Source organism: Lipophrys pholis (assembly GCF_963383615.2).
Source record: "Lipophrys pholis genome assembly, contig: SCAFFOLD_57, whole genome shotgun sequence".
Lineage (NCBI taxonomy): Eukaryota > Metazoa > Chordata > Actinopteri > Blenniiformes > Blenniidae > Lipophrys > Lipophrys pholis.
In genome coordinates, this window is record NW_028291938.1 from 102,335 (window position 1) to 121,114 (window position 18,780).

Sequence of the window (18,780 nt, forward strand, 5' to 3'; positions counted from 1 at the left end):
GGAAGGTCCACTGGTAGGCGCTCTTCAGATTCCTTTACCATTTTGTGAACAAAACACGGACAACGTTGCTCGTTCTGCGTAAGTCCTGTTGACTCCAGTGCTACTGGAGAGCGAGGTGCCCGCTCCAATATGGCGGCGACGCTGCATCACTCTCCAGCACGGAACCAGGCGTCTACAGTTTAACAGTCAGGCATTAATCGGGACAGCCCTGAACTCTGCGGGGTCCTCAGACTTTGTTGTTTCTACAGACAGGGGAGCTAACTGGCTAACAGCTAACTCTACCGAAAACCTTCTTTTTCTTCTTCTTTTTTTTTTTTTTTTTATAGCAAAACCAGCTAAAAGTGTACATTTATGCGTTTTGAGCTTCATTCTGCAGCAGTGTTACCTTTAAACGGACAGTTTTTTCGACATTTTTTTATCTTCTTCGTAGAAACCACACGGTGAGTTAACCCACAACGACTAAAACTAACGACTTCAACTAACTTCTACCTTTTACCGACACGCACCGGCGCTGTGATCCGGGAGAAGCGCGCTAAAGTATGGCTTGGAGTTTGAACCGAGAGAGGCTCGGGTTTTGGGTATAAAGCGGCTTAAATAATGCGATTTTTGAATGGAGTTCTGGGAGGGGATTCGTTCATTCATTCATTCGTTCATTCATTCATTAGTAGGAACTAATAGATAAGGTCTCCAGTGAAAACTTCAGAAGTAACGATTGATAAACTTTCTTATGAAAAACCTCTGTAGTAATGATAGATAAGGTTCTTTGTGAAAACTTAGGTAGTAACGATAAGGTTTCTAGTGAAAACTTAGGTAGTAACGATAAGGTTTCTAGTGAAAACTTAGGTAGTAACGATAGATAAGGTTTCTAGTGAAACCTTAGGTAGTAACGATAGATAAGGTTTCTAGTGAAACCTTAGGTAGTAACGATAGATAAGGTTTCTAGTGAAACCTTAGGTAGTAACGATAGATAAGGTTTCTAGTGAAACCTTAGGTAGTAACGATAGATAAGGTTTCTAGTGAAAACTTAGGTAGTAACGATAGATAAGGTTTCTAGTGAAAACTTAGGTAGTAACGATAGATAAGGTTTCTAGTGAAAACTTCCGTAGTAACGATAAGGTTTCTAGCCTTTGACCATTACTTGGAGTGCTTGACTCGTGTCCCTCATCTCTTTTCTTTTTCTGTTTTCTTCTTTTCTTCCTTCATGTCCCTTCCTGTGTGTGACTCGTTCATTGTCTGCTTAGTCGTTCTGTGTCTGCAAGGGACTCCTCTATAGTGAGTTCAGTGTCTACAGTGAGTCGTTCAGTGTGTGCAGTGACTCCACTACAGTGAGTTCAGTGTCTACAGTGAGTCGTTCAGTGTGTGCAGTGAGTCGTTCAGTGTGTGCAGTGACTCCACTACAGTGAATCGTTCAGGGTCGACGGTGAGTCGTTCAGTGTCTACAGTGAGTTCAGTGTCTACTGTGAGTTCAGTGTCTACAGTGAGTTCAGTGTCTACAAAGACTACAGTGTCTACAATGAGTCGTTCAGTGTCTACAGTGAGTCGTTCAGTGTGTGCAGTGACTCCCCTACAGTGAATCGTTCAGGGTCGACGGTCAATCGTTCAGTGTCTACTGTGAATCGTTCAGTGTCTAATGTGAGTCGTTCAGTTTCTACAGTGAGTTCAGTGCCTACAGTGAGTCATTCAGTGTGTGCAGTGAGTTCAGTGTCTACAGTGAGTCATTCAGTGTGTGCAGTGACTCCACTACAGTGAATCGTTCAGGGTCGACGGTGAATCGTTCAGTGTCTACAGTGAGTCGTTCAGTGTCTACAGTGAGTCGTTCAGTGGCTAATGTGAGTCGTTCAGTTTCTACAGTGAGTTCAGTGCTGACAGTGAGTCATTCAGTGTGTGCAGTGAGTTCAGTGTCTACAGTGAATCGTTCAGTGTCTACAGTGAGTCTTTCAGTGTATGCAGTGAGTCGTTCAGTGTACAGTGAGTCGTTTAGTGTCTACTGTGAGTCGTTCAGTGTCTACAGTGAGTTCAGTGTTTACAGTGAGTCATTCAGTGGCTACAGAGAGTCGTTCAGTGTGTGGAGTGACTCATCTAAAGTGAGTCGTTCAGTGTCTACAGTGAGTCGTTCAGTGTGTGCAGTGACTCCACTACAGTGAATCGTTCAGGGTCGACGGTGAATCGTTCAGTGTCTACAGTGAGTCGTTCAGTGTCTACAGTGAGTCGTTCTGTGGCTACTGTGAGTCGTTCAGTTTCTACAGTGAGTTCAGTGCCTACATTGAGTCATTCAGTGTGTGCAGTGAGTTCAGTGTCTACAGTGAATCGTTCAGTGTCTACAGTGAGTCATTCAGTGTGTGCAGTGAGTCGTTCAGTGTACAGTGAGTCGTTCAGTGTCTACTGTGAGTCGTTCAGTGTCTACTGTGAGTTCAGTGTTTACAGTGAGTTCAGTGTTTACAGTGAGTCGTTCAGTGGCTACAGTGAGTCGTTCAGTGTCTACAGTGAGTCGTTCAGTGTCGACCGAGTTGTTCAGTGTGTGGAGTGACTCATCTAAAGTGAGTCGTTCAGTGTCTACAGTGAGTCGTTCAGTTTGTGCAGTGACTCATCTCCAGTGAGTCGTTCAGTGTCGAGAGTGAGTCGTTCAGTGTGCAGTGACTCGTCTACAGTGAGTCGTTCAGTATCGACAGTTAGTCGTTCAGTGTGTGCTGTGACTCGTATACATTGAGTCGTTCAGTGTGTGCAATGACTCGTATACAGTGAGTTGTTCAGTGTCGACAGTGAGTCGTTCAGTGTCTACAATGAGTCATTCAGTGTGTGCAGTGACTCGTATACAGTGAGTGCAGTGACTCGTATACAGTGAGTCGTTCTGTGTCTACAGTTAGTCGTTCTGTCGGCAGTGAGTCATTCAGTGTCTACAGTGAGTCGTTCAGTGTCTACAATGAGTCATTCAATGTCTGCAGTGACTCGTATACAGTGAGTCGTTCTGTGTCTACAGTGAGTCATTCAATGTCTACAGTGACTCGTTCAGTGTCGACTGAGTCATTCAGTGTGTGGAGTGACTCGTCTAAAGTGAGTCGTTCAGTGTCTACAGTGAGTCGTTCAGTTTGTGCAGTGACTCGTCTCCAGTTAGTCGTTCAGTATGCAATGACTCGTCGACAGTGAGTCGTTCAATTTGTGCAGTGACTCGTCTACAGTGACTTGTTCAGTGTCTACAGTGAGTCGTTCAGTTTTTGCAGGGACTCGTCTACAGTGAGTTGTTCAGTGTCTTCAGTGAGTCATTCAGTTTGTGCAGTGACTCCTCTACAGTGAGTCGTTTTACCTCTGCAGATGGAGCTGGCCTATGTCTGTGAGTGGGAGAAGCGTCCTCAGCCCAGCCACTGTCCCTCCGTCCCCCTGGTTTGTTCCTGGTCCTGCAGGAACCTGCTGGCCTTCAGCACCGACCTCAAGAACCAGGACCAGCACAACAAAGGTCTGCTGACCCCTGACCCCTGTGTGTGATTCTGACCCCCGACCCCTGTGTCTGATTCTGACCCCCGACCTCTGTGTCTGATTCTGACCCCTGACCCCTGACCCATGTGTCTGATTCTGACCCCTGACCCCTGTGTCTGATTCTGACCCCCGACCCCTGTGTCTGATCCTGACCCCGGACTCCTGGCTCCTGGCTCCTGGCTCCTGACTGTCTTGACTGCTGACTACTGACTGCTGACTGCTGACTCCAGACTCCAGACTCCAGACTCCAGACTCCAGACTCCAGACTCCAGACTCCAGACTCTCCAGACTCTCCAGACTCTCCTGACTCCAGCCTCCTGACTCCAGACTCCAGACTCCAGACTCCAGACTCCAGACTCCAGACTCCAGACTCTCCTGACTCTCCTGACTCTCCTGACTCTCCTGACTCTCCTGACTCCAGCCTCCTGACTCCTGACTCCTGACTCATGACTGCTGACTCTCTTGACTCTTGACTCTTGACTCCAGACTCCAGACTCCTGACCCCTGACCCCTGACCCCTGACTCCTGACTCCTGACTCCTGACCCTCCTGACTCATGACTGCTGACTCTCTTGACTCTTGACTCCAGACTCCAGACTCTCCTGACTCCAGACTCCAGACTCCAGACTCCAGCCTCCAGCCTCCAGCCTCCAGACTCCAGACTCCAGACTCCAGACTCCTGACCCTCCTGACTCCAGACTCCTGACCCTCCTGACTCATGACTGCTGACTCTCTTGACTCTTGACTCTTGACTCTTGACTCCAGACTCCAGACTCTCCTGACTCCAGACTCCAGACTCCAGCCTCCAGACTCCAGACTCCTGACCCTCCTGACTCCTGACTCCTGACCCTCCTGACTCATGACTGCTGACTCTCTTGACTCTTGACTCTTGACTCCAGACTCTCCTGACTCCAGACTCCAGACTCTCCTGACTCCAGACTCCAGACTCCAGACTCCTGACTCCTGACTCCTGACTCCTGACTCCTGACTCCTGACCCTCCTGACTCCTGACCCTCCTGACTCCTGACTCCTGACCCTCTTGACTCTTGACTCCAGACTCCAGACTCCAGACTCCAGACTCCAGACTCTCCTGACTCAAGACTCCAGACTCCAGACTCCAGCCTCCAGACTCCAGACTCCAGACTCCTGACCCTCGATCCTCCTGACTCATGACTGCTGACTCTCTTGACTCTTGACTCCAGACTCCAGACTCTCCTGACTCCAGACTCCAGACTCCTGACTCCTGACCCTCCTGACTCATGACTGCTGACTCTCTTGACTCTTGACTCCAGACTCCAGACTCTCCTGACTCCAGACTCCTGACTCCTGACCCTCCTGACTCATGACTGCTGACTCTCTTGACTCTTGACTCCAGACTCTCCTGACTCTCCTGACTCCAGACTCCAGACTCCAGACTCCTGACCCCTGACCCTCCTGACTCATGACTGCTGACTCTCTTGACTCCTGACTCCTGACTCCTGACTCTTGACTCTTGACTTTTGACTCCTGACTCTTGACTCTTGACTCCTGACCCTCCTGACTCATGACTGCTGACTCTCTTGACTCCTGACCCCTGACTGCTGACTCTCTTGACCCCTGACTGCTGACTCCTGACTGCTGACTCTCTTGACTCTTGACTCCTGACCCCTGACTGCTGACTCTCTTGACCCCTGACTCCTGACTGCTGACTCTCTTGACTCCTCACTCCTCACGCCTCACTCCTGACTCCTGACTCTCCTGACTGCTGACTCCTGACTTTTGACTCCTGACTCCTGACTGCTGACTCTCATGACCCCTGACTCCTGACTGCTGACTCTCTTGACTCCTCACTCCTCACTCCTGACTCCTCACTCCTCACTCCTGACTCCTGACCCTCCTGAGTCATGACTGCTGACTCTCCTGACGTCTGACTCTCTTGACTCCTGACCCCTGACTGCTGACTCTCTTGACCCCTGACTGCTGACTCTCTTGACCCCTGACTCCTGACTGCTGACCCTTGACTGCTGACTCTCTTGACTCCTGACTCCTGACTGCTGACTCTCTTGACCCCTGACCCCTGACTGCTGACTCTCTTGACCCCTGACTCCTGACTGCTGACCCTTGACTGCTGACTCTCTTGACTCCTCACTCTTCACGCCTCACTCCTGACTCCTGACTCTCCTGACTGCTGACTCCTGACTTTTGACTCCTGACTCCTGACCCTCCTGACTCATGACTGCTGACTCTCATGACCCTTGACTCCTGACTGCTGACTCTCTTGACTCCTCACTCCTGACTCCTCACTCCTCACTCCTGACTCCTGACCCTCCTGACTCATGACTGCTGACTCTCCTGACGTCTGACTCTCTTGACTCCTGACCCCTGACTGCTGACTCTCTTGACCCCTGACTGCTGACTCTCTTGACCCCTGACTCCTGACGGCTGACCCTTGACTGCTGACTCTCTTGACTCCTGACTCCTGACCCCTGACTCCTGACCCTCCTGACTCATGACTGCTGACTCTCTTGACCCCTGACTCCTGACTGCTGACTCTCTTGACCCCTGACCCCTGACTGCTGACTCTCTTGACCCCTGACTCCTGACTGCTGACCCTTGACTGCTGACTCTCTTGACTCCTCACTCTTCACGCCTCACTCCTGACTCCTGACTCTCCTGACTGCTGACTCCTGACTTTTGACTCCTGACTCCTGACCCTCCTGACTCATGACTGCTGACTCTCATGACCCTTGACTCCTGACTGCTGACTCTCTTGACTCCTCACTCTTCACGCCTCACTCCTGACTCCTGACTCTCCTGACTGCTGACTCCTGACTTTTGACTCCTGACTCCTGACCCTCCTGACTCATGACTGCTGACTCTCATGACCCTTGACTCATGACTGCTGACTCTCTTGACCCCTGACTCCTGACTGCTGACTCTCTTGACTCCTCACTCCTGACTCCTCACTCCTGACTGCTGACTCCTGACTCTCCTGACTGCTGACTCCTGACCCTCCTGACTCATGACTGCTGACTCCTGACGTCTGACTCTCTTGACTCCTGACCCTTGACTGCTGACTCTCTTGACCCCTGACTGCTGACTCTCTTGACCCCTGACTGCTGACTCTCTTGACCCCTGACTCCTGACTGCTGACTCTCTTGACTCCTGACCCCTGACTGCTGACTCTCTTGACCCCTGACTCCTGACTGCTGACTCTTGACTCCTCACTTCTGACTCCTGACTCCTCACTCCTGACTCCTGACTGCTGACTCCTGACTCCTGACCCTCCTGACTCATGACTGCTGACTCTCCTGACTGCTGACTCTCATGACTGCTGACCCCTGACTGCTGACACTCCTGACTGCTGACTCCTGACTGCTGACTGCTGACTGCTGACTCTCATGACTGCTGACTGCTGACCCCTGACTGCTGACTGCTGACTCTCCTGACTGCTGACTCTCATGACTCCTGACTGCTGACCCTTGACTGCTGACTCTCTTGACTCCTCACTCCTCACGCCTCACTCCTGACTCCTGACTCTCCTGACTGCTGACTCCTGACTTTTGACTCCTGACTTCTGACCCTCCTGACTCATGACTGCTGACTCTCATGACCCGACTCCTGACTGCTGACTCCTCACTCCTCACTCCTGACTCCTGACCCTCCTGACTCCTGACTGCTGACTCTCTTGACTCCTCACTGCTGACCCTTGACTGCTGACTCTCTTGACTCCTCACTCCTCACGCCTCACTCCTGACTCCTGACTGCTGAGTCCTGACTTTTGAGTCCTGACTCCTGACCCTCCTGACTCATGACTGCTGACTCTCATGACTCCTGACCCTCCTGACTGCTGACTCTCCTGACGTCTGACTCTCTTGACTCCTGACGTCTGACTGCTGACTCTCTTGACCCCTGACTCCTGACTGCTGACTCTCTTGACTCCTCACTCCTGACTCCTCACTCCTGACTCCTGACCCTCCTGACTCATGACGTCTGACTCTCTTGACTCCTGACCCCTGACTGCTGACTCTCTTGACCCCTGACTGCTGACTCTCTTGACCACTGACCCCTGACTGCTGACTCTCTTGACCCCTGACTCCTGACTGCTGACTCTTGACTCCTCACTTCTGACTCCTGACTCCTCACTCCTGACTCCTGACTGCTGACTCCTGACTCCTGACCCTCCTGACTCATGACTGCTGACTCTCCTGACTGCTGACTCTCATGACTGCTGACCCCTGACTGCTGACTCTCTTGACTCCTGACTGCTGACTCCTGACTCCTGACTGCTGACTCTCCTGACTGCTGACTCTCATGACTGCTGACTGCTGACCCCTGACTGCTGACTCTCTTGACCCCTGACTCCTGACTGCTGACTCTCTTGACTCCTCACTCCTGACTCCTGACTCTCCTGACTGCTGACTCCTGACCCTCCTGACTCATGACTGCTGACTCCTGACGTCTGACTCTCTTGACTCCTGACCCTTGACTGCTGACTCTCTTGACCCCTGACTGCTGACTCTCTTGACCCCTGACTCCTGACTGCTGACTCTCTTGACTCCTGACCCCTGACTGCTGACTCTCTTGACCCCTGACTCCTGACTGCTGACTCTTGACTCCTCACTTCTGACTCCTGACTCCTCACTCCTGACTGCTGACTCCTGACCCTCTTGACTCATGACTGCTGACTCCTGACGTCTGACTCTCTTGACTCCTGACCCTTGACTGCTGACTCTCTTGACCCCTGACTGCTGACTCTCTTGACCCCTGACTCTCTTGACTCCTGACCCCTGACCGCTGACTCTCTTGACCCCTGGCTCCTGACTGCTGACTCTTGACTCCTCACTTCTGACTCCTGACTCCTCACTCCTCACTCCTCACTCCTGACTCCTGACTGCTGACTCCTGACTCCTGACCCTCCTGACTCATGACTGCTGACTCTCCTGACTGCTGACTCTCATGACTGCTGACTCTCTTGACCCCTGACTCCTGACTGCTGACTCTCTTGACTCCTCACTCCTGACTGCTGACTGCTGACCCCTGACTGCTGACTGCTGACTCTCCTGACTGCTGACTCTCATGACTCCTGACTGCTGACCCTTGACTGCTGACTCTCTTGACTCCTCACTCCTCACTCCTCACGCCTCACTCCTGACTCCTGACTCTCCTGACTGCTGACTCCTGACTTTTGACTCCTGACTTCTGACCCTCCTGACTCATGACTGCTGACTCTCATGACCCGACTCCTGACTGCTGACTCCTCACTCCTCACTCCTGACTCCTGACCCTCCTGACTCCTGACTGCTGACTCTCTTGACTCCTCACTCATGACTCCTGACTGCTGACCCTTGACTGCTGACTCTCTTGACTCCTCACTCCTCACGCCTCACTCCTGACTCCTGACTGCTGAGTCCTGACTTTTGAGTCCTGACTCCTGACCCTCCTGACTCATGACTGCTGACTCTCATGACTCCTGACCCTCCTGACTGCTGACTCTCCTGACGTCTGACTCTCTTGACTCCTGACGTCTGACTGCTGACTCTCTTGACCCCTGACTCCTGACTGCTGACTCTCTTGACTCCTCACTCCTGACTCCTCACTCCTGACTCCTGACTCCCCTGACTGCTGACTCCTGACCCTCCTGACTCATGACGTCTGACTCTCTTGACTCCTGACCACTGACTGCTGACTCTCTTGACCACTGACCCCTGACTGCTGACTCTCTTGACCCCTGACTCCTGACTGCTGACTCTTGACTCCTCACTTCTGACTCCTGACTCCTCACTCCTGACTCCTGACTGCTGACTCCTGACTCCTGACCCTCCTGACTCATGACTGCTGACTCTCCTGACTGCTGACTCTCATGACTGCTGACCCCTGACTGCTGACTCTCTTGACCCCTGACTCCTGACTGCTGACTCTCTTGACTCCTGACTCCTGACTGCTGACTCTCCTGACTGCTGACTCTCATGACTGCTGACTGCTGACCCCTGACTGCTGACTCTCTTGACCCCTGACTCCTGACGTCTGACTCTCTTGACTCTTGACTCCTGACTGTTGACTCTTGACTTGTGTGTCTGTCTCATTTAGATGTGAGTCACATGATCCACATTCTGGACACGGAGCATCCCTGGGACGTTTTCTCCATTAACTCGGGCCACGATGATGTCATTTCGTGTCTGGAGTGGGACCAATCAGGTCAGTGTGCAGTATTTGCTCATCAGCGGGGGAGGGGTCTGTAGTTCACTTACCTTAGTAATTGACGCATTTGGGCAGCAACCAGTGCTAGTGAAATATATTTTTTGGGTTATTACTATACAATCATAACATCAAATATGAAATAAAAATAAACAATTGGAGCAGACAGCAACACCCCCACACACACACAGACACCCGGAACTTTTGAAAAAAATAGACCTTAAATGTGCATAATGCATTGTGGAGGACTAAATACTGCATTTTGACGATATTGAAGGAACCAAACACCAAATTATATATTATGGAAGAAACATACTTATTGAAAAGCACATAACTGAACCAGTATAAAGATGTATACTATATATACATGTATATAATATATACAAAGATGTAAACAAAATAAATACTAAATGAAATTTGACTTCAGGAGCCACATACTTTAAAGTCTTTCTTTGTTGTGGTTGTACGTGATGAAACTGTCTAGAATTTTGCCAGCTCAAACAATTATTACTGAAAATTACTACAATCTCAACATAAAGTCCATTTTAATAAAACATTCTCCTGCAAAATCCAGTGAAATGTAAAGAACCCTCCTATAAATCCTGTGTAACCTCCTTGCTTGGTGTTTTGGTGGATTGAAGTCTTTAGCGGACGCTTTTGGTCCACAGGCCTTTGGTTTGACTCCAGGTGTATTTAAAGTAGGGATGTCCTGATCCGATATCCACCGATCGGATCGGGACATCCCTAATTTAAAGTGCCGATGACACTCAAACATTTTTGACAAAAAGCAATACAAAATAAAAGTATTTTTATTATAAAACGTTTTTGTCATATTGCCGTCATCTGTAAGTAAAAAAAACATAAAACGAGTGAAATTAAGTGGTGATACTCCATCCCCACCCATCGAGCTTTCTCCACTTCCTCCATCTTCCTGTGACGTAGGAGGAGTAGCAGGCTCCAGCAGTAACAGGCTCAACTCAGCGGCAGACGCACATAAAAGTGAAGAAACAGAAATATTTTCTGACATTTCACACTGTCCATCAGTAGTTGAAGACTTTTTTGAAAGAAGAGGAAGAAAGTGTTGGCGGGAGCGGTGGAGGTCAGACCCAACAGATTTGGGCAAATATTGACGGATCAACCCAGCAAGGACAGCACAGATTCAGACAATCTGAAGACGAGACGCCAACAACGATCATCAGGGAGACGGGATTGAGTCCATATCAGTTACCGTGGAGATGACAGGATAAAGACTGTAGATCTGATGTGGTAATACATGTTCCTCTCACCACGTCCTGAATCCACAGAGTCCACAGCCTCAGGGACTTTTAATAAACTAAGTCTGCCGTCAATCTGTCCCGTATATTGAATGTGTGCTCCAACGAGCCTACAGCGTAGACATACGCTAGTAGATCCTTCATTATACGTAGAGCCTCTAGTCTACACCATATAGCGGATGATCTACTGGAGCAGGGGTCTAAAATCCTACAGGAAGTAGTCTCAGTCACTATCAATATCCTCCTTTAGGATTTTAGAACTAAAGGAAGGTTGGATATTGATGCTCAATGACTGAAACTACTTCCTGTAGGATTTTAGAACTAAAGGAAGGTTGGATATTGATATTGATGCTCAGTGACTGAAACTACTTCCTGTAGGATTTTAGAACTAAAGGAAGGTTATATATTGATGCTCAGTGACTGAAGGTTTGGTTAGGTCTTTTAAGAAGAGGTTTAACAACAGCAAACTTAAAGGCTTGTGGTACTTAACCTGTTATTAGAGATATGTTGATGTGATCTAGTACTGATGTTCTAATCACGGGGGAAATATATGTAAACAGTTTAGTGTGGAATGGATCTCGTAGGCAAGTTTTTGGTTTAGACCAGGGGTTCTCAATTCCGGGGCTCGAGGGCCGGTATCCTGCATGTTTCAGGTTTCTCCCAGTGGCAACACACCTGAATCCAATAAGGGGCTGGTCACTTGGCTTTTTTACAAGCTAGATGATGACATCAACATCAGATCGAGGTGTGCTGAAGCTGGGAGAGGACAAAAGCGTGCAGGACACCGGCCCTCAAGACCCAGAATTGAGAACCCCTGGTTTAGATGAAGCCACGATTGAGGATAACTCAAAGAGCTCTATAGGGTGGAAGCTGGATAACTGGAAATCAGGCTCCACTAACCAATCAGAAGATTTGGTTGATCGATCTGCAGCAGCTTTGGGCAGTGAGTCTTTTATTTCTTTACCTAATAGTTAGAATTTTGTCATTAAAGAAGCTTACAAAGTCATTACTGCTCAAGGTTAAAGGGATATGAGGTTTGACAGAGCTGTGACTTTTTGTCAGCCTGGCTTTAGTACTGAAGAGAAATCTAGGATTGTTCTTATTTTCTTCTATTAAGGAGGAATAGGAGGTATTTCGGGTTTTGTGAAGGGATTTTTTTTATAGTGTAGCGTCACCAGGGGACGTCCCTAGCAGCAGATGACAGGGACGGGAGACCAACGACACTGAGACAGTTCTGGTTTTCAAACAAAAGATCCGGGCTTTATTTCTTCCCGTACCGGCCAGTTAATCCAAAAGAAAAACAGTAAGATCTTAACTCAAATCCAGGCTTTCAAACTCCAGCATCCTTTCTTAGCCTCCAACATAAATAGTCCTTTCCAAAACGTCTTCCTTGGTTGTCCAGAGATCTTGCTTCTCTCAGCTCCAGCCCAGCTCTCTCTCCTCTCCCTTCCAACCCTCCCTCTTCACTCAACCCCAATCATGGGCACCTGACAGCCTCCAGTGTGGCTGCAATGCCTTCTGGGTGCTGTAGTCCCCTTTAGCCGCCATTTTGCCCATTACTGGTTCTCTGTGGAAGGGAATGTACCTCCCTTCCACCACACAGCCTCTGGTGATGCCACAATAGATTAATAGACTTCCTCTCCAGGCTGTTCGAAATACTTCTGAGTCAAGTGCCATTTCTTCTCTACATTTTCTGCTGATTTCTTTAAAGTTCACAAACTTTAAAATGGGTGTAAGGGAAACAAAAGATGCTTCTGTAAGAAAGATCAACGCAAGCCTAACTGCATTTGTTTTCTCACTTCCACTCGACACTTCTACTCGACGCTTCTACTCCGTCAGTCACCCGTGCGCCCAAAGAAAAACAAATCTTCCATTGTGTTACGGTGCATTCAGGTTCCTTCATGTTACAGTGCGTTCAGGTTCCATGTTACAGTGCGTTCAGATTCCTTCATGTTACAGTGCGTTCAGGTTCCTTCATGTTACAGTGCGTTCAGGTTCCATGTTACAGTGCGTTCAGATTCCATGTTACGGTGCATTCAGGTTCCTTCATGTTACAGTGCGTTCAGGTTCTTTCATGTTACAGTGCGTTCAGATTCCATGTTACGGTGCATTCAGGTTCCTTCATGTTTCGCTGCTTTCAGGTTCCTTCATCTTACAGTGCGTTCAGGTTCCATGTTACAGTGCGTTCAGATTCCATGTTACGGTGCATTCAGGTTCCTTCATGTTTCGCTGCTTTCAGGTTCCTTCATGTTACAGTGCGTCAGGTTCTTTCATGTTACGGTGCGTTCAGATTCCATGTTACGGTGCATTCAGGTTCCTTCATGTTTCGGTGCATTCAAGTTCCTTCATGTTAAGGTGTGTTTAGGTTCCATGTTACTATGTTTTCAGGTTATATGTTACGGTGTGTCAGGTTCTTTCATGTTGCGGTGCATTCAGATTCCATGTTACGGTGCGTTCAGGTTTCATGTTACGGTGCGTCAGGTTCTTTCATGTTGCGGTGCATTCAGATTCCATGTTACGGTGCGTTCAGGTTCCTTCATGTTACGGTGTGTTCAGGTTCCTTCATGTTACGGTGCGTTCAGGTTCTTTCATGATACGGTGCGTTCAGGTTCCTTCATGTTACGGTGTGTTCAGATTCCATGTTACGATGCGTTCAGATTCCATGTTACGGTGCATTCAGGTTCCTTCATGTTATGGTGCGTTCAGGTTCCTTCATGTTAGGATGTGTTTAGGTTCTATGATATGATCCATTCAGGTTCCTTCATGTTACCGTGCGTTCAGGTTCCATGTTACAGCACGTTCAGGTTCCATGTTACAGCACATTCAGGTTCCATGTTACAGTGTGTTCAGGTTTCATGTTACGGTGCGTTGAGTTTCCTTCATGTTACAGTGCGTTCAGGTTCCATGTTACGGTGCATTCAGGTTCCTCCATGTTTCGGTGCATTCAGGCTCCTTCATGTTACGGTATGTTGAGTTTCTTTCATGTTACCGTGCGTTCAGGTTCCATGTTACAGCACGTTCAGGTTTCATGTTATGGTGAGTTCAGTTTCCATGTTACCGTGCGTTCAGGTTCCATGTTACCGTGCGTTCAGGTTCCTTCCTGTTACGGACAGTTCAGTTTCCATGTTACGGTGCGTTCAGGTTCCATGTTACGGTGCATTCAGCTTCCTTACTGTTACGGACAGTTCAGTTTCCATGTTACGGTGCGTTCAGGTTCCTTTCATTGGTTTTGTTTTTTTGTGTGAGGTGTGTATTAGTTAGTAAGTGTTTTCGTGGTGTTGTGTTCAGGGTCCCGCCTCCTCTCGGCAGACGGCGATGGTCAGATCCGTTGCTGGGCGGCGGTGGATCACCTGGTGAACCGCTGGCAGCTCGTCCTCAGCAGCTCGCTGGATGGAGATCCCATCGTGGCGCTCAGCTGGCTGCACAACGGCGTCAAGCTGGCGCTGCACGTCGAGATGGTAACCACAGCAACCACCACACGTCCACAACCACTCAGGAACCGCCTGACTCATGTCCCTCCTGCAGTCCGGCTCCACCAACTTTGGCGAGAAATTCTCCCGGGTGAAGTTCTCTCCGTCGCTCACGCTGTTCGGCGGGAAACCCATGGAAGGCTGGCTGGCGGTGACGGTGAGCGGCCTGGTCACTGTGTCGCTACTGAAACCGGGCGGCGCCCTGCTGACTGCCAGCGAGAGTTTGTGCCGACTGCGCGGCCGTGTGGCGCTAGCCGACATCGCCTTCACCGGTGGCGGGAACATCGTGGTGGCGGCGACGGACGGATCCAGTTCATCTCCAGTACAGTTCTATAAGGTGAGGCTCCACCCCCGGGCCAGTGCTAAGGGGAGGCTCCGCCCCAGTTTAGTGCTATATACTGAGGCTCCGCCCCCTGTCTCCTGTCGCCAGGTGGTGGTCAGCGTGGTCAGCGAGAAGTGTCGGATCGACACAGAGCTGCTGCCCTCGCTCTTCCTGCGCTGCACCACCGACCCCCTTAGGAGGGACAAGTACCCCACCGTCACCCACCTCAAGTTCCTGACCCGGGAGAACTCCGAGCAGGTAACCATGCCAACCACCACATCTACCCTAGCAACCATTGCAAGCGGGTCTACCAGTTTGAGCAGGTTCTTCCTCGTCCTCCAGGTCCTCCTGGTTGCGTCTAATCAGAGCGGGAGCATCGTGGAGTGCTGGTCCCTGAGGAAGGAGGGACTTCCTGTCAACAACATCTTCCAGCACCGGTCCCCAGTGGGTGAGGCCTGGTCCTGGTCCTGGTCCTGGTCCTGGTCCTGGTTCTCTTCCTCTCTTCAGAAAGTTTGATTTCCCTCCATTTCCATTAAGACGGAGTCAGACCGTTTTCCAAAACAGTTTCCACGCTATGAAATGTTCCACTTCAAAACGTTATGATTGTACGATCCAAAGTTTTTGCGTGTAACTGTGTTGTGGCCAGTGGGGGCGGAGCAGCCCACCATCCTGGAGTTTAAGGTGTAAACGTACGATGAAAAGCTCAAGTTAGTTTGTGATTGTTGTGGCCAGTGGGGGAGAAGCAGCCCACCATCCTGAAGTGGAGGATTCTGACGACCACCAACGAGCTGGAGAGAGTCTCTGCTGTCGCTCTGCCCAAATTGCCCATCTCCATTTCCAACACTGACCTGAAGGTGGCGACAGACACCAAGTTCTGTCCTGGGCTGGGTGAGACTCACACACACTCACACACACATATTAACCTCCTGAGACCCGAACCCAGATCTAGACAAAGCTAAATTATGTCCACGTAGGTGGACACCAGGTCCTAGGAGGTCTTAAATCTACCAAAGTGGATGCTTTGCACTGAAGTAGGGGTGGACAGCCTGCAGCTCTGTGGTCCCTCTGCTGTGGCTCCTTCTATGTAGGCGGGGTTGTGAACGACACAGGGATGTAACGTCATTACGCGACAATAGTGGCGTGAAGAATGTGGAAGTGGAAGGGGGATGGAGGCCTCGGCCTCTGGTGGAGTAGACTGGGGGATGGAGGCGTCGGCCTCTGGTGGAGTAGGTGGGGGATGGAGGCGTCGGCCTCTGTTGGAGTAGGCTGAGGGATGGAGGTGTCGGCCTCTGGTGGAGTAGGCTGGGGGATGGAGGCGTCGGCCTCTGGGGAATGGAGGCGTCGGCCTCTGGTGGAGTAGGCTGAGGGATAAAGGTATCGGCCTCTGGGGGAGTAGGCTGAGGGATAAAGGTATCGGCCTCTGGGGGAGTAGGCTGAGGGATAAAGGTATCGGCCTCTGGGGGAGTAGACTGAGGGATAAAGGTATCGGCCTCTGTTGGAGTAGGCTGGGGGATGGAGGCGTCGGCCTCTGTTGGAGTAGGCTGATGCTGAGGGATAGAGGCGTCGTCCTCTGGTGATGGAGGCTGAGGAGCGGCTCCCTGGTCACTGCTCAAAGCGATAGAAAAACTGGATGTTCTGGTGGTATTTGTGCTTGGCTTGGTTGATGCCCCTCCTCAGGTTCCTCTTGGATGTTCTGGTAGGATTTGTGCTTGGCTTGGTTGATGCCCCTCCTCAGGTTGCTCCTGGATGTTCTGGTGGGATTTGTGCTTGGCCTGGTTGATGCCCCTCCTCAGGTTCCTCTTGGATGTTCTGGTAGGATTTGTGCTTGGCTTGGTTGATGCCCCTCCTCAGGTTGCTCCTGGATGTTCTGGTGGGATTTGTGCTTGGCCTGGTTGATGCCCCTCCTCAGGTTCCTCTTGGATGTTCTGGTAGGATTTGTGCTTGGCTTGGTTGATGCCCCTCCTCAGGTTGCTCCTGGATGTTCTGGTAGGATTTGTGCTTGGCCTGGTTGATGCCCCTCCTCAGGTTCCTCCTGGATGTTCTGGTGGGATTTGTGCTTGGCCTGGTTGATGCCCCTCCTCAGGTTCCTCTTGGATGTTCTGGTAGGATTTGTGCTTGGCTTGGTTGATGCCCCTCCTCAGGTTGCTCCTGGATGTTCTGGTAGGATTTGTGCTTGGCCTGGTTGATGCCCCTCCTCAGGTTCCTCTTGGATGTTCTGGTGGGATTTGTGCTTGGCCTGGTTGATGCCCCTGGCACTCCTGTCGGCCTGCTGGTCCCCTGATCTGAAAGTGGAGTGACGTGCCCTGAGGAGGGCCTCAGGTGAACCATGGCCTCTGATTGGGCAGCACTTCCTGGTCTCTGTCACACACTCAGTGCAGAAGGTGATGTAGTCTCGCTGATGTGAGTCCATCCAGGTCTGTCCCCTCAGAGAAACCCTCCATCCTGCAGGGCTGAGGTGACGTCCTCCCTCCAGACTCTGACTGTCTTAGTGGTTGGTTTGTGTCCCACAAGAGGTCTATATGCTGGAGTCAGACACAGGGACAGTAGGTGGGACAGACCCAGGTGAGGTAGTCCTCCCTGATGGTGCTGTAGACCTGAGCTATTGTATTTTTCTCTCTTGTGGGGAATTTTACATATTTGTGGAACTTGGGTAGGACAGACTTCAGGTCCCCAGTTGCTATGACGACGCTGTCTGGTTGTGCCGCAAATTGCCGGTTGATGGCGAGGTGTAGCTTCTCCATAGCTAACCTAGCATTAGCCTGCGGCGGCTGTGAGGACCATTAAGATTGCCCGGCTCAGCCAGAAGAACAGGGTGGAGGAGGGAAACCTCCGCCCAGCCCACCAGGGTCTCAAGAGAAGGTCTGCTGTGAACACAACCACCAACATCCCTGGCAGCACCTCAACATCTCTCCCCACCCACCTGAACTCCTTCTACTCCAGATTCCACATCAACAACTCCACCCAGGTAGTGACCATCACACCTGGCGACCCCCATCACCTTCCCCACCATGGACGCTGTCAGAGCCCTGAAGAGGTCTGAGGCCAGCAGCACACCTGGAGCTGATCACATCAGTGGCCGTTTCCTCAGACACTAGGCTGACCAGTTAGGAGGGTTTTCCACAACCTGATCCAGACCTCCATCAGCACTGGAATGTCCCCCTAGTCCTGGAATCACTCCTCCATCACCCCAATTCCTAAGAGGAACCCCCCATGACCCTGAGTGACCCCCGCCCGGTGGTGCTCTCCTCCCAGGTGATGAAAGCCATGGAGAGGCTCGTCAAACAGCACATCCTCACTGCTCCACCTTCTCCTCCTCCTCCTCCTCCTCCTCCACGTCCTTCTCAAACAGCACATCCTCACCCTGACCGACTCACTGCTCCACCTCCTCCTCCTCCTCCTCCTCCTCCACCTCCACCTCCACCTCCTTCTCAAACAGCACATCCTCACCCTGACCGACTCACTGCTCCACCTCCTCCTCCTCCTCCTCCTCCTCCTCCTCCTCCTCCACCTCCACCTCCACCTCCTTCTCAAACAGCACATCCTCACCCTGACCGCCTCACTGCTCCACCTCCTCCTCCTCCTCCACCTCCTTCTCAAACAGCACATCCTCACCCTGATCGACTCACTGCTCCACCTCCTTCTCCTCCCTCCTCCTCCTCCACCTCCTTCTCAAACAGCACATCCTCACCCTGACCGCCTCACTGCTCCACCCCCTTCTCCTCCTTCTACACCTCCTTCTCAAACAGCAAATCCTCACCCTGACCGCCTCACTGCTCCACCTCCTTCTCCTCCCTCCGCCTCCTCCACCTCCTTCTCAAACAGCACATCCTCACCCTGACTGCCTCACTGCTCCACCTCTTTCTCCTCCCTCCTCCTCCTCCTCCTTCTACACCTCCTTCTCAAACAGCAAATCCTCACCCTGACCACCTCACTGCTCCACCTCCTCCTCCACCTCCTCCTCCTCCCTCCTCCACCTCCTTCTCAAACAGCAAATCCTCACCCTGACTGCCTCACTGCTCCACCTCCTCCTCCACCTCCACCTCCTCCTCCTCCCTCCTCCCTCCTCC

General features: G+C 51.0%; 1 protein-coding gene across 9 annotated transcripts in view; it reads left to right on the forward strand.

The window, feature by feature from the left end:
- Positions 1–219: 219 nt before the first annotated feature.
- The window catches only part of med16 (mediator complex subunit 16), a 41,548-nt gene continuing 22,987 nt past the window's right edge, over positions 220–18,780 (forward strand). For 2 of the 9 annotated variants that reach the window (XM_080494050.1, XM_080494048.1), the window contains exons 1-9: positions 220–440; positions 1,242–1,272; positions 3,310–3,451; positions 9,540–9,647; positions 14,210–14,379; positions 14,447–14,728; positions 14,822–14,971; positions 15,056–15,161; positions 15,446–15,601. In XM_080494050.1, coding sequence (XP_080350176.1) covers positions 352–440; positions 1,242–1,272; positions 3,310–3,451; positions 9,540–9,647; positions 14,210–14,379; positions 14,447–14,728; positions 14,822–14,971; positions 15,056–15,161; positions 15,446–15,601 — 1,234 coding nt within the window. In that variant the 5' untranslated portion in view covers positions 220–351. Of the gene's footprint in view, positions 441–1,241; positions 1,421–1,496; positions 1,591–3,309; positions 3,452–9,539; positions 9,648–14,209; positions 14,380–14,446; positions 14,729–14,821; positions 14,972–15,055; positions 15,162–15,445; positions 15,602–18,780 lie in introns of those variants that run through there. The other 7 variants (XM_080494049.1, XM_080494047.1, XM_080494055.1 and 4 more) reach the window with 5 other exon arrangements.